Source organism: Silene latifolia, chromosome X, assembly GCF_048544455.1.
Source record: "Silene latifolia isolate original U9 population chromosome X, ASM4854445v1, whole genome shotgun sequence".
NCBI lineage: Eukaryota > Viridiplantae > Streptophyta > Magnoliopsida > Caryophyllales > Caryophyllaceae > Silene > Silene latifolia.
In genome coordinates this window covers 182193456-182207536 of record NC_133537.1, presented here as the reverse complement: position 1 = coordinate 182207536, position 14081 = coordinate 182193456, and the positions used below count along the sequence as shown (strand labels likewise).

At 37.0% G+C, this 14081-nt stretch overlaps 2 protein-coding genes across 2 annotated transcripts; both read left to right on the top strand.

Annotated features, from left to right (window-relative positions):
* Positions 1 to 4133: 4133 nt before the first annotated feature.
* Positions 4134 to 4641, top strand: LOC141618838 (uncharacterized). The gene is made up of 2 exons (XM_074435906.1): positions 4134 to 4233; positions 4325 to 4641. Exons 1-2 carry the CDS (start codon positions 4134 to 4136, stop codon positions 4639 to 4641), a joined length of 417 nt encoding a protein of 138 aa, XP_074292007.1.
* Positions 4642 to 4826: 185 nt separating this feature from the next.
* Positions 4827 to 5666, top strand: LOC141618837 (uncharacterized). The gene has a single exon (XM_074435905.1). The coding sequence runs from the start codon at positions 4827 to 4829 to the stop codon at positions 5664 to 5666; it is 840 nt and encodes a 279-aa protein (XP_074292006.1).
* The last annotated feature ends 8415 nt before the right edge of the window (positions 5667 to 14081 follow it).

Here is a 14081-nt window from a genome sequence, read left to right as displayed (position 1 = left end):
AACTCATGCCACGCGCAGAAGGTCCTTACAAGGTGATTTCAAAGTATGGAGACAATGCCTACAAGGTCGAACTCCCAGGAGACTACGATGTCCACGCCACTTTCAATGTGGGTGACCTCTCTCCTTACATCGAGGATAATGGGATTGCAGAATTGAGGACAATTCCTTTCAAAGGGGGAGGAATTGATGTGAATACGAATCACCTTGATGAAATAATTCTCGAAACAAGCAACCAAGACAACCCGAGTCACCAAGCATGGATCGGTTCAAATAAGAGTCGAGAAAAGTGCATGATCACCCGCCAATGGGACGGGTAAAACCGTGTGGAGCAAGGGATGGACCTCGAAAATGGGCAAGACCAAATGCATGGAATAAGCTCACCTAGTTTTTGTCATAGCCTAGTTTTTACAAAGGTCTTACCTAGTTTTTGGTTTAGTCTTGCCTAGTTCTTCCACATAGCCTAGAATTCACAACAAGGCATTAAAGACTAGCCTTGGGCATCAAGGATTTCGGCCTATATAAGGCTTGTAGTCCTCATTTGTTTATCATCCAATTTGAAGTAAAAACTTGAGAGTATTCTCTAAAACTTCTCTTGTCTTCTTGTGTTGTTACACGAGTAGTTTGGCTTAAGAGGTCGAAATGCGATTTCGTACCTTGCTTGAACGAGGGACGTGATCCTAAGTTTAAGTCGGATTGTTTGACGAGTATCAAACAATTCACCCATTGGCGTAGCTATAGGTCTAGCTACGACAAATATCCCTTCTTTTTTATTCAAATCTCGCTACGAATATACGGATTGATCGGGTTGCACCTATTGCATTCAGATCCTTCGTCTATTTGCTAGTACAAGTTAAGACTTCCGCTTGCGATTCACATCACGGTGATAGTCATGTTTAGGCATGAAGTTTAGTAGGAGAAATCATCCTTCATGAATTGCACAACATATTACTCATTGGGAATGACGAGCATATACTGTCTTTTATAAAGAAGTATTTAGGTTTTAATATGTTGATTTTTAATATGTTAAAAATACATTATATTGTGACATGTCATGTAACATATGAGATATGACAAAATTTACAAATGACAAAATAAAATGGACTTTCCATTTTATGTATGTACCGAAAAATGGAGGGAGGTTTAGGGTTTATATTGTGTTGTTTATTTTAAATGGAAACACAATGATTAAACTCTACACATAGCCATGCACACCTATTTTGTCTTGGGTAGAATGTGAATCTCATGCATTGGCCCTCTACCCTACCCTCCACCCGGTTTTGTGCATAAGAAAAGCCAAGGGTTTTTCTCTAATTATTCCTGTATACACTACATAAGATATATGATATATTTTTACTAGTGTGTACATTCATTAAAAACACTTTTTGGTGAAAAGTTTTAGATAAAGAAAACTCACTAATTATCCCCTCTCTTGACCGAAATACAAGAGAACAAAAACACCATTTTCTGTGTCAAATTTTAAGCTTGTTTTAATTAATACTAGTCTCATATTAATTAAAATAATTAAGGGGTTATCTTGGTACATCTCTTCGGGAGAGATTTTATACTTCAATCTTGTTCTTCCACCTTTGGAAAGCTTAAGAACAAGTAAGAAGGTGAACTTACTAGTGCCCATATTCCGAAATCATCAATGTAAGAATTGATTTTCTCCTTATACTTGTAATTGTTTTCATGCATAAGATCCGATTTAATTTTATGGCTAAATTAAACTTTCATATATTGGATATGTAAATAAATGAGATTAATGAATCCTAACAAAAGATTGCCAAATTAGTAGGGGAGTATGTTAAAAGTGACGTGGCTACAGAGGAGAGGACAAGATTGGGTTATACACGGGTCATGGTTGAGATGGAAGTGGATCAACAGTTGCCTGCAAAAATAGAATTTAAGAATGAGAAGGGGACTGTAATTCAGGTGGATGTTGAATACGAATAGAAACCGGTCAAGTGCACTAAATGAAATGGTATAGGACATGTTAAGGAGCACTTTAAGCGTGGTGAACAGAAGAAGCAGGAAACACAAGTCATTAAAAAGGTTTGGAGACCTGTGGTGCAGAAACATGTAGTGGAGCATGTTAAAGATGTTGTCCAGGTGGTTCAGTCACCAAGTAGGGCTCCTGTTAGGGCAACGAGTCCTTTACTTACTCCAACAAAGAGGCTTATTAGGTTAAATAGACAGGAGACGGGTGTTGAAGGATACAGTAGTGAATCATTTGGAGCTCACTCTTATAAGGAGGTTTTTTCTTCTCCTCCAAAGAAGATTGTGATGGCTCATGGTAATGCTCTCTCCCCTATTCTCTCCAATGGATAGTTTAGGTTTTTGGAATGTGAGGGGCATGAATAGAGTAGGTAAACAACATAATATTAATTATTTTTTACACAATAAGGACATTGGACTGTTTGGTTTGCTGGAAACAAAAATAAAGAATAAGGCTTTTAATAAAGCTGTAAATAGTTTTAATAATGGATGGAGTATTACTACCAATAATGGATTTCATAATGGTGGGAGGATTTGGGTACTTTGGCAGCCAAAGATGTATAGGGTTCACTTAATTGAGTACAATGCTCAATTTATTCATATGAAGGTGGAAGCTTTGATGGCAAGGAGTGTTTTCTACTTGACTATGGTATATGCCTTTAATGGTGTTCATAAGAGGGCTCCTTTATGGGATAACTTGAGGAAGATACCTGCACAGGTAACTGGTCCATGGGTTATAGCTGGGGATTTCAATTGTGTTCTCTCTGCTACTGAGAGATTTGGGGTGCTACTTCCCTAGCTGAGATTGAGCCTTTTAGGAAATGTGTTGCTGATTGTGAGATGCTAGATATTGCTGTAGTTGGATCCTTGTTCACCTGGAACAATAAACAGAAGCCTGAGGAGAGGATTGACAGTAAACTTGATAGATTCCTGGTTAACAAGGCATGGTGTGATCACTTCCCTGATATGTATGCTCATTTCCTTCCAGAGGGGATGCTGGATCATGCACCATATATTGTTATAAGCAATAAGGTTATGCAAGGTAAAAGAAGTTTCAAATATTTCAATATGTGGGGCAAAGCTATAGAATTCTTACCTATGGTGAGAAATTCTTGCCACTATAACATTGCTGGGACACACTAGTTCAGATTGGCAAAAAACTTAAAGAATTTGAAACCAGAGTTGAAAAAACTGAAGAGGGAGGGCTTTAGTGACATTGAGAAAGCTACTGGCATGCTAGAGAGGCAGTTAGAGGAGTTGCAACAGAAGCTAGGTACTGATCCATCAGACTTGCAGTTGATCAGTCAGGAATATGAGATTGCTCAAAAGCTTAAAGAGATACAGATTGCAAGAGATAGCTTCCTGTATCAGAAAGCCAAAAGTGCATGGATTAAGGAGGGGGATACCAATAGTGCATACTTTCATGGCGTCATTAAGAAGAGAAGGAATAGGAATAAGATTTTTCTGATAGAGGACATGAATGGGAAGGTGTGTGATACTAGTGATCAGGTGCAATCAGCTTTCCTGGACTTTTATCAGCACCTACTCGGAACTAGTCAGGCAACAAAGAAGGTTCATAAGAGGATCATTTATCAGGGTCTCAGGTGCACTGGTGACCACCATACTCAGTTGCTTAAGTGAGTTACAGCAGAGGAGATCAGAGAAGCTCTATTCAGTATTCCAGACATCAAGGCTCCAAGACCTGATGGTTATACAAGAAGGCTTTCAAATATGCTTGGGGAGAGATTGGCCATGAGGTTATAAGTGCTGTCAAGGATTTCTTCATTACTAGGAGCATTCTGAAACAGTTTAATGCTACCACCTTGACTCTCATCCCCAAGTGTGAGAGGCCCAAAGATGTTTCCCAATTTCGACCTATTGCCTACTTCAATGTAGTGTACAAAATTATATCTAAATTGCTTTGCTCAAGACTAGCTGATGTGCTGCCTGACATTGTTGACAATAACCAGGGGTCTTTTATACAGAAAAGAAGCATACAGGAGAACATCTTAATTTGCCAGGATTTAATCAGGCTTTATGAGAGACCCTCTATGTCACCAAGATGTATGTTCAAGATAGACTTATAAAAGGCCTATGATACAATTGAGTGGCTTTTTGTGGATCAATTGCTGGATATAATGTGGTTTCCTGAGGCTTTTAAGAACAAGGTCATGCAATGTATTACTACTTCTGCTTTCTCATTAGCTCTCAATGGTGCGTTATTTGGATACTTTCCCGGTAAGAGAGGCTTAAGACAAGAAGATCCATTGCCTCCTCTTATTTTTTACTCTATGCATGGAGTACTTGAAGAGAACATTAAAATATGCAGCTGCCAGATACAGGTTTAAATTTCACCCTCTCTGTAAACAATTGAGAATCACAAATCTGATGTTTGCTGATGATGTGTTGATGTTTAGCAATGGGGATGCTACCTCTATGATGTTGATTTTACAGTCCTTCTCAACTTTCTCCAAGACCTCAGGGTTGAAAGTGAGTGCTTGTAAGACCAATGCTTATTTCAATAGAGTGCATGAGGAGCTCAAGCAGGATATTCTGAGGGTTTCTTGTTTTTGTGAAGGAACCATGCCTTTCAAATACTTAGGAATGCCCATTCAAACTACCAGATTAAAGAAAAAAAGATTGTAAGTGTCTGGTGGAGAAGATTTGCAACATAATTCGTAATTATGGTGCCAGGAAGTTCTCATATGCAGGCCGGCTTACATTGGTGCATCATGTGCTTAATACCTTGCATTCTTACTGGTCGTCATTATTTATTCTCCCTAAGGGTGTCATTCACAATATAAAAGCCACCTGTAGGAATTTTCTATGGGATGGCAGTGCTGAGTACAGGAGAAATCCTCTTGTGGCTTAGTCTACTATTTGCAGTCCCAAACAAGAGGGTGGATTGGGAATTAAGGATCGAAGAGATATGGAACAAAGCTATGGTGGGTAGGCTAGTGGATTGGGTGGTAGCAAAGAAGGAGTCTATCTGGGTTAAATGGGTGAATGCTAATTATCTTAAGAGGAGGGATTGGCAAGAATACACAGCTAGCTCTAATTCCAGTTGGGTTTGGAGGAGGATTTGTAGGGTGAAACAAGAATTATCTGCTGGGTACAATCAAGGGAAATGGAATCTTCAACCAGAGGGTTATACTCCAGCAGGCTGCTATGAATGGCTAAGAGGTTCACGCCCTAAGGTGGACTGGTATGGTTTGGTGTGGGACACGTGGAACCTACCTAAACACAGGTTAATGGGGTGGTTCATGGCTCATAACTCCTTGCACACTAATAGCAAACTGCTTGGATTTGGGCTAGACATTGATGACAGTTGTTACCTCTGTGGACTGGCTGCTGAGACTCAACATCATTTGTTCTTTGAATGTGAGTTTAGTAAGCAGGCACTACATCTTGTGAATCAGGGAACTGGATTCAGTATACATGACTCAAACGTCCTGGACTGGTGTGCTCATAGACCAGGCTCGAAAGTTCAAAAGGGAGTGCAAAATGCTATGGTCATGGGGACCATATACCAGCTATGGCAACAGAGGAATAGGTGTAGAGTTGAGAAGGTGTTGCAGAGGCCTACAATTGTCGCTCAAATGCTCCTGGAAGAATTGAGGAAGAGGATTAGAGAGCGTGATAAAAGTCTGATGAAATGCCATGATATATAATGGCTAGAAAAACTAAAGTTTTTGTAATGCAGTGATTGTTTTCTATCCTCCTACTTGTATTTGATATCCATTATATATAATATACTCACATTTCACCAAAAAAAAAAATAGAAAACAAAGTAACGTCGAACCAGATTAAAACTCAGATCCCAGGGAAAAAAGTCTAGACATCTCCTTAAACCTAATTAAGTCTCTCCTATTTATAGGAGAGATATTTATTTAACCTAAGATACGATAACAAGATATAAAAATCTTGCGTCAGATGGAAAAGTACTCGATCGAGTACATTAGAACTCCTCGATCGATCAACTTCCAAACAAAAACCTCTCGATCGAGTGGAAAACCTACTCGATCGAGGAACGCCAAATTAGCACCTCTCGATCGAACATATAAAGTATTCGATCGAGGACTTCTCGACACCATAGAGCTCTCGATCGAGTGACTTGGTCAGCAAATGCTCACGAACGAGATAACTACTACTGAAGTCAGCTATGACTCGTTGATTTAGCTTCCAAGAAGACTTCACGCATCCTAAGGCTGCAGTATTTCCGCTCCAATTCTTCCATTTCCTAAATGCAAGCTAAACGAACAGCAAAAAGCTCAATTATGCTTCTTTCAGGTTCATCCCTGCAATTAAAGCCAAACGAACCAAAGTAGACAATTCGGGACATTTCGTAGCTTAAAGTTACGAGAATTGCATAGAAATGCGTGGATCAAGGACTTAAAAAGGCTATATAAAATGCACGCTTCAAGGGTTATGGGAATAATAGACCTGCTTATTTTTTTTTATATAGGAGATTTTTATCCCCAAAAAACAGTAGCTAGTTTCTTTTTTTCAGTCTGTTTTGTAAAAATAAAAGACCTGCTTATGTTTTTTTTTTTTTTTTTTTGCAGCCTCATCGTTTTGCTTATTCCATTCTGTTTAGTAAGGACACAATTGACGTTAATTTATCGAATGAAGTATCCTGCATTGTTTTACTCTTATATCTGATTTGTTGCTAGTCTCAATAGAAATAAATTTTGATGCAGGTCAGCATGTCTTCTTCCGCAACTGACAGTACCGCCCTTAAAAGAAAGAGCAAAAGCGTAGTGCTTATGAAGGAATTGACAGCATTACGTGATCAAGGGATAAAACTTGATGTTGAATTTGATGAAGTTGGTGAGCCAATTGAAAAAAATGTTGCTAAATATACGAGTTATGCTGGTTTAATGGGACGCGTAAAAGTGTCGATCGATATTCCTACATTGAAGCATGTAGGTGAGGATCTTAAGCTGAAGATTTGGGAAGATGTTTTGGTAAGAACTCCCTGCTTATGACCTGTTTATTAACACATACATACATATATATATATATATATATATATATATATAAACTGAATTTTAATAACCATTTGCTTGTTGTAGTCAATTTTTAACGTTCTAGATACAAAGAAGAAGCAAGTTATCAGCATTGCCAATACTACATGGACAAACTTTAAGTCAAAGTTGACTTCGTTGTATGTGTACAGAAAACCTCCTAAAAAAAATAAAGTTTCCTGTTGAGACTTATTTGACAAAGAAGTATCCTTACATTACAGTTGAGGTATGGAAAGGTTTTAAGAGAAGTGTATGACGGCAGAATTTCAAGTGAGTAGTTAACATTTGGTATATATTTTGTTTTTTTAGTTAACAATATTATCATATTTGGTAAGTAATTTTATTTTTTCAGGCTATAAGTAAAAGTGCTGCAAAGAGGCAGTTAAAGAACAAATACCCCCACAGGATGTCTCGTGGAGGATATAGGAACACAAGACGAAAATTGGAAAAAAAAACTGAAAGAGAGAAAAAGACAAAGATTCTGAGGTCGGCGACTCAGGGGAAAGTAGTCAATCCCCAACTACTTTAAAACGAGGTGACTTATAGATAGAGGGCAGAGTAGACAAAGATGGGGAATGTTTAAATTATGAGACTAAAAAAAATAGAAGACCTTGTGAGTTTTTTGTTTACAGCTAATTTCTTTTTTTTTTTTTAAAGAAGGTTACAGCTAATTTCATCATATACTTTTGGTAGATTTTTTTCTGCTAATAACGATATTATATTTGCATAAAATGGTGAATGAAATGGTCAAGAAAGGGGAGTTTGTACCTAGTGGAAAAGTTGATGAATTAACAAAAGCACTTGGAACTGATGAGCATTATGGTCGTGTAAGAGGTGTTCGGGGTCGAGTGGGGCATAAGCAATATTTTGGCAAATGCAAAAAACATCGAAGTGAGGGAGTAATGTCAAAGGAGTTTGTGGAGAAGCTTACCAAGCAGATCACAGAGCAAGTCACACAGCAAGTGAGGGCAGGAATGTATAAAGATATAGAAGTGATGGTGGAGCAACGGACAAATGGGAATGTTAGTTATTTCGTTGAAAAAGAAAAAGATGCTGAGGTTGAGATGAATTGCAAAATTGGAAATGGTAGTTATGATAATGTTCACCATGACCCTGACCCATTTGCTGACATACCTGACAAGATAAATTAATTCTGGTCCTTTGTTCAGTAATTACTGATGTTGATTTCATGTGTATTGGGTGGACATAATTATCTCATTTTTATGAGGTAAATTAATTAAGCAAGGGCAGACCTTAGCTTGTTTTTTTATGCTGGTTGTGATGTTGTTCCTCAGGGAGTTAAATGTGAGCTAGTTGTGAAAGATACGCAGTTGAAGAAGGTGGCACTTGGACGAGTATTCAAGGCCCTAACTCAGGCATCATGATGTCAAGGTCGAGCCTTTGGAGCAGATGAGTTCAGGGTATGCATTGACGTTGTCATGGAATATATGGAGGATACACCATTACCTCTACTGACTGAAGAATTTTTTACTGTTTGTGAGACAATTGGTTCATTTGTTCCCTGGTCGAGAAACATAATCAGTTTTCGTTACTTAGAGGTATGGATGTCATTTTAAATTTGGAAGTTACATTTATTAAACCCTTCTATCTTAAATCATAATACAATGACACCACGACAATATTATTCTAGGCTTCAACGACCTCTGCTGGTGGCAAAGTAAGAGGGTCAGATATGGCTAGCCTTACCCCGTGTTCAACACATCAAAGTTGGTTCTGAATGAACCATACTGAAAATTGCATTGTAAAATGCCTCGACCCTCGAGACTTCACACAATATAATGTCATTAGTAGGATAAACCATTCATATATTGTGGATGCCTGTTTGGCTAAAATTTGAATATGCACTGCTTATGTCCATAAAAAAACAATTCTAGTTTGTGAGTAAAGTAGAAAAGTCAGTGAGTAATCAGTTTGTGCCTTTTTTTTTCCAGGAATCTCAGAAAGACCATGAATTAGAAGCAGGAGAGGAGAAAAGTCACTGAGTAAGATTAAATGCAGAAAGCGGAAGAGAGCTGATGAGAGTACTAATTCCAAAAAAGTAGAAAGTGCTAAAAGTAAAAAAATGATCCAGTGGCTAGTTCAAACAATACTTTGAAAAGACCTTTGGACCAAAAATGTGATTCCAGATGATTCTTGTCCAAGGTAGTTAGTATGATGGGCGAAACTCAAGTAACGGATGTGTATTTGAGCGAGGATGTTCTAGGATCTAAGCAAAGGGTACGACTCGCCAAGGAGGACATTACTGCATTGTTGAACATGGGAAAGATCTCCCTTCCAGTCATTGAGACTTTTATTGGGTATGTATTGACTCCGGATTTAAAATTGGCATCTCATAGCTAGTTTTACATTGGTAAATATTGATTTGAAGTACATGCTGGTTATACTTCTATGTATATTGTTACAGGTACTTGTCTAGCGTTTGTGACATCAAAGCATATGGGTTCTTATGTCGAGAAATGACTTCACTACTAGGCGGCCATGAATCAGAGGGAGCAATAACATATATTTCAAATTGGATGAAAAAGAAGCAAAGCCATATTTACATCGCTCCATATTACAAAGAGTAAGTACTCACCCTTATATGAAACAAAATTGTCAACAGTTTGATTACTTAAGTAACAAATTATTTATAGGGATCACTAGATGCTCGCTGTAATTGACATTGTTGAGCATAATCAAGTATATTGTTTCGATTCAATCGAGAACTCAGCGCCTTCAACGTTGAGAACTTTAATTATTACATAAGTTCGACTTAATAGTTATTCTTGATATGCAAGATGTTCATTGAAAGAACATTTTTCAACTTAGCTGACATATTTTTGTTGGAAACCTTCTATTAGATATATAAGAGCATACGACTACATTGGTGGGTCAAGGAAGAGTTCTGAAGCACCGCAATGGGTGAAAGTTGATGTATGTTTTGATATGCAATAGTAGACTCATTTATTACCTTTAATTGTCAAAGTGTGTTGGTTTAATTCGTCGTCATGTTGTTTTATTAGTGTGCTCGTTAGCCAAGTGCTATAGAATGCGGTTACTACATCATGAGGTATATGTTGGAAATCGTCACTCGTCCTAATCCGACGACAACTATCAATGAGGTCAGATTATCCCACTCGCATGTTGTCCTGCAAATCTTGGTGTTGCCTTGCAAATTTTTTCCCCATACAATCCCATTATTATAGCTAGAATTGCACTCTTCAGCTAGCTCAGACCTATTATATCTTTTATTATGTGTGTTATTATCTAATTAGCAACCTTTATGTGCATGATTTACAGCTTTTTCAAGACAAAAGGGCTTATTCCGAAGAAGAAATCAATGAGGTTCGGGACTTATGGGCGAACTATTTTCTGAATATCTAGTCATAGTAATGTGTTAGCTAGATTTTGCAAATTATGTTTTGGACCTTTGTAGGTTGTTGAATTTGGACTACATTTGTTAAACTATGTTCTGGTAAGGTCGTTGTAAGAATCTATGACGAACGACCTTTCTTGGTTGTTGAATTTAGACGGCGTTATATGAATCTATGTTTTGGTCGTTGTATGAAAGTATGACGAACGACCTTTGTTGGTTAGTTGTTAAATTGTGGATGGTGTTTTTTGTTATGAATGGCCTATGTTTTGATAAGTCAGATCTATGAATGGCCTGTTTTAGAATTAGCAATTCCAATTTAAAAAAAAATGGCAAGAAAAAGGACAGCAGTTTCATTAGTAGACGGATGTAATATCATTTATAATACACACGAGGTTTAGGTAAAACACTGATGAATATAGGTACAAAAAGACATCAGAGTTCTATGTAAACTGATGTACATAACAGCAACAGACATCAGATTACAACTAAACACTGATGTATATTAATATATATGGACATCAGATATATAGAATCCGTTGTGCAAATTTAAATGGACATCAGTTAAAAATCCGATGTATATTAATCCACAATGGACATGACCGATCTCTACATCGGGTGTGTATCCGATGTCCATATACCAAAATGTCCGATGTCCATAACGAGTTTTGTAGTAGTGTTGGTTGACATGACACATATGACTATGACAGACTTTGCCTAAGTATGTGCAACACTAGCCAAATATGAGTTACAATGCGTATCGAATCTTTGAGATAAAAGAAATTGTTGGAATGAGGACATATAATCCTTAGAGGTATTGAAAAGGAATGGATCTTCTTTTGACGTCTTTCACCACCGTTTGCTGTAATGAGAACCCTTCTTGAGGCACAATAACTTGAAAAACGGAACTAAGATCCCGCTAATGTCTGGACCGAGCAGTAGCTTGACTCAAATGAGACTTGAAGAATGATTGAAAGTAATAAAGGAGGGGTGGTATCTCGAAAGCGATGCCCCCAGGATGATTAGATGACTAGGGGAATTTGGTAAAGGAATAATGGACGACGCCTTTAAAAGGAGCCCTGAATAAAGAGGTTCAGGAAAGGTAGAAGATTAAAGTTGCGCTTAGGACGGTTATGTCCTTTTTAGGGGACTGCCTATGTATTCACTTGAAGTAAAATCAAACCAGATAGTAATTCTATGTGTGCCTAACCTAGTTGTTAGGGCAGTAAAGTGCATGGGTCACGAGGGTAAATTCCGTTTGGTGACTTGAAGAATCAACTTCAGATAATTCCCCCTTGATCATACATCAAAGAGGTATACTTTATAAACAATTTCCTTGTTATGCGAGAACACTCAAAAGTGGACCCTGTGGATAATATGGGTATGTCACGTTGTGAGTGGCAAAGTATTCAAAAGACTCCATGTCCGGGTCAAGGTGAAAATTCCTTGATATTTTGGTATGCGACCTTGGGTATTGGCCTTAATTTCTCTTGATTGAATAGCCTTTTTCCATTGGTTTTTGTCTTTGGTTTTGCATTAGAACTATTCATATTAGGTTAGGCTAACACCTTTTGTATGAAATGGGTTGGTCTTTAATAAACGGTTTGTTTATTATGGGGGAATGGGCTTGCCTTCCGCCTTTGATCATTAATAAGGGAGACGGTTTAGATTCGTCGTAAAATCTCTTTGATAACGGCTCGTCGTAGACTAGGTTATAGCGAAAGGTTTATATTGCCAGACGTGGTATAGGTAACTATGAAAGACTCAAGAGTAATTATGGGAAATAAAGCCAAAGACTTGAGGTGGAACTCTGACTCGATCTTAGATCTAGACTCCTAATCGTCAGGCTTCTCTTTGAAGGTCCACTTTCTGCATCTGACGACTTGAACGTTCGATCTTGATCGTTGAACCATTTGAGTAATTTGTCAACATTGTTTGGATACTATGAGGATGCAGGTTTAGGAGACCTTCCTATTGTTGAAGAGTAAGAGACACGTGAGGATCATCCTTCTCTCTTAAAGGATCTAGGGTCGATACATATATCTTTTCATGATCGAGCATATATTGAGTGGTATATTTAAGCTTGTAAAACTTCTCACTGTTATGTCCACACCCTCTATGAAAAAGTCAATATTGGAAACCGTCCCAAAAACGACCTCTCTTCTCGGGCCTAGGATATGATGTTTGAGCAATTGGTTGGATTAGTCATTTGGAGACAAGTCTTCTGAAGGCAATAGCATAGGGCGTGCCAAATTTTGATAACGGCCTTTGTGTATGTATTTTTCTTTCTGGTAGAGGCTTCATGAATTTTACTTCGGTAATGTGGATGGCTTGCTAATTAGGAATTTGCGTGGATGATGAACCTCCTTGAATGATTTCATCGTTATGAACAATCTCTGCTGATCTCTGGATGGTTTTGATGCCATTTTTCATGCGAGAAGTGAAAGTCCTAGACCTCTAATTAGACTCCTCTAATTAGTAATTAAATTACCATAATTTAATTGACTTAACGATCTAGTTACATGCATGCAAAAATAAACATGAAAAATAAAAGGATAAAGATGAGAATACAACCTATTTTTCATCTACTATGGCATGATCATCATCATTATCATCAACCCTTGATGAACCAAGCTAAATGCATCAAATACCCAAATCTTGAGATGACACTCCTACCATCTAGAATTCAAATTAGATGTCCTCCTTCCAATGGCACCCAAGATATTGCCCCAAAATTACTACTAATATTAACTATATATTAGTAATAACTACCCTTAAATATACTAGTATTATTACTACAATAGTAATAGTTGATGTATATTAATTATGTATGAGTTTTTAGAGGTTTTGCGTGTGTTTTTAGAGAGGAAAAAGGAGAACAACATTTTGTTCCTCTTACTAAAGCCAAAATCGGCAAAAAAACATCTAATAGAGAGTGATGTTGGCCTATATATATCACATGCACACTAGAATCTTATTGTAGTGTATTTATAAAAGGTAGTGATTAATCATGGTGAAAATAAGTGGTTTATGGACAAAAATTAGACAACTTAGGACAAGTGTCCCTAAGTCCAACCAAATTCAGTCCACCCTAGTCCATTTGGGTCTTATTTTGACTTTTGACATTTGTCTCATAAATGCTTATAACGATGGCTAGTCGCCATAAACAAGGACAAGAATTATTTTTCGCTTAGGATTTTATTTGTGCGGTAAATCCTTTCCCTAAGTTTACTCCTAAAATAAAGGCCAAGTAAATAAATCAAATTCACATTAACAACTCACATTATTTACTTGGATAAAAATTACGGCTAGGCCTCAAAAAACGCAAAAGATTAACCATGGTGGTAATTCAACAACAATGGAAGCAGATGATTAATTATTTTATATAATTAACTATTATTTTATTATTTAACAATTAAATAATACAAATAATAATATAATATACACTTAACTTTTAAGTCATATTTTACCATTATATCAATATATAATTGATCCCATTACGCCCAATTAGTTTAATTTACAACTACTTGTAAATATAATAAACTAATAACTCTACCTCAAAATATATATAAAACCTCAACTAATTTAGTTAATTAACATTTAATTACTAAATTAAATCTTATTTAATCACATTAACATAAGATACAAAATTTATTAATCAATTATCATATAATTGAATAATAAAC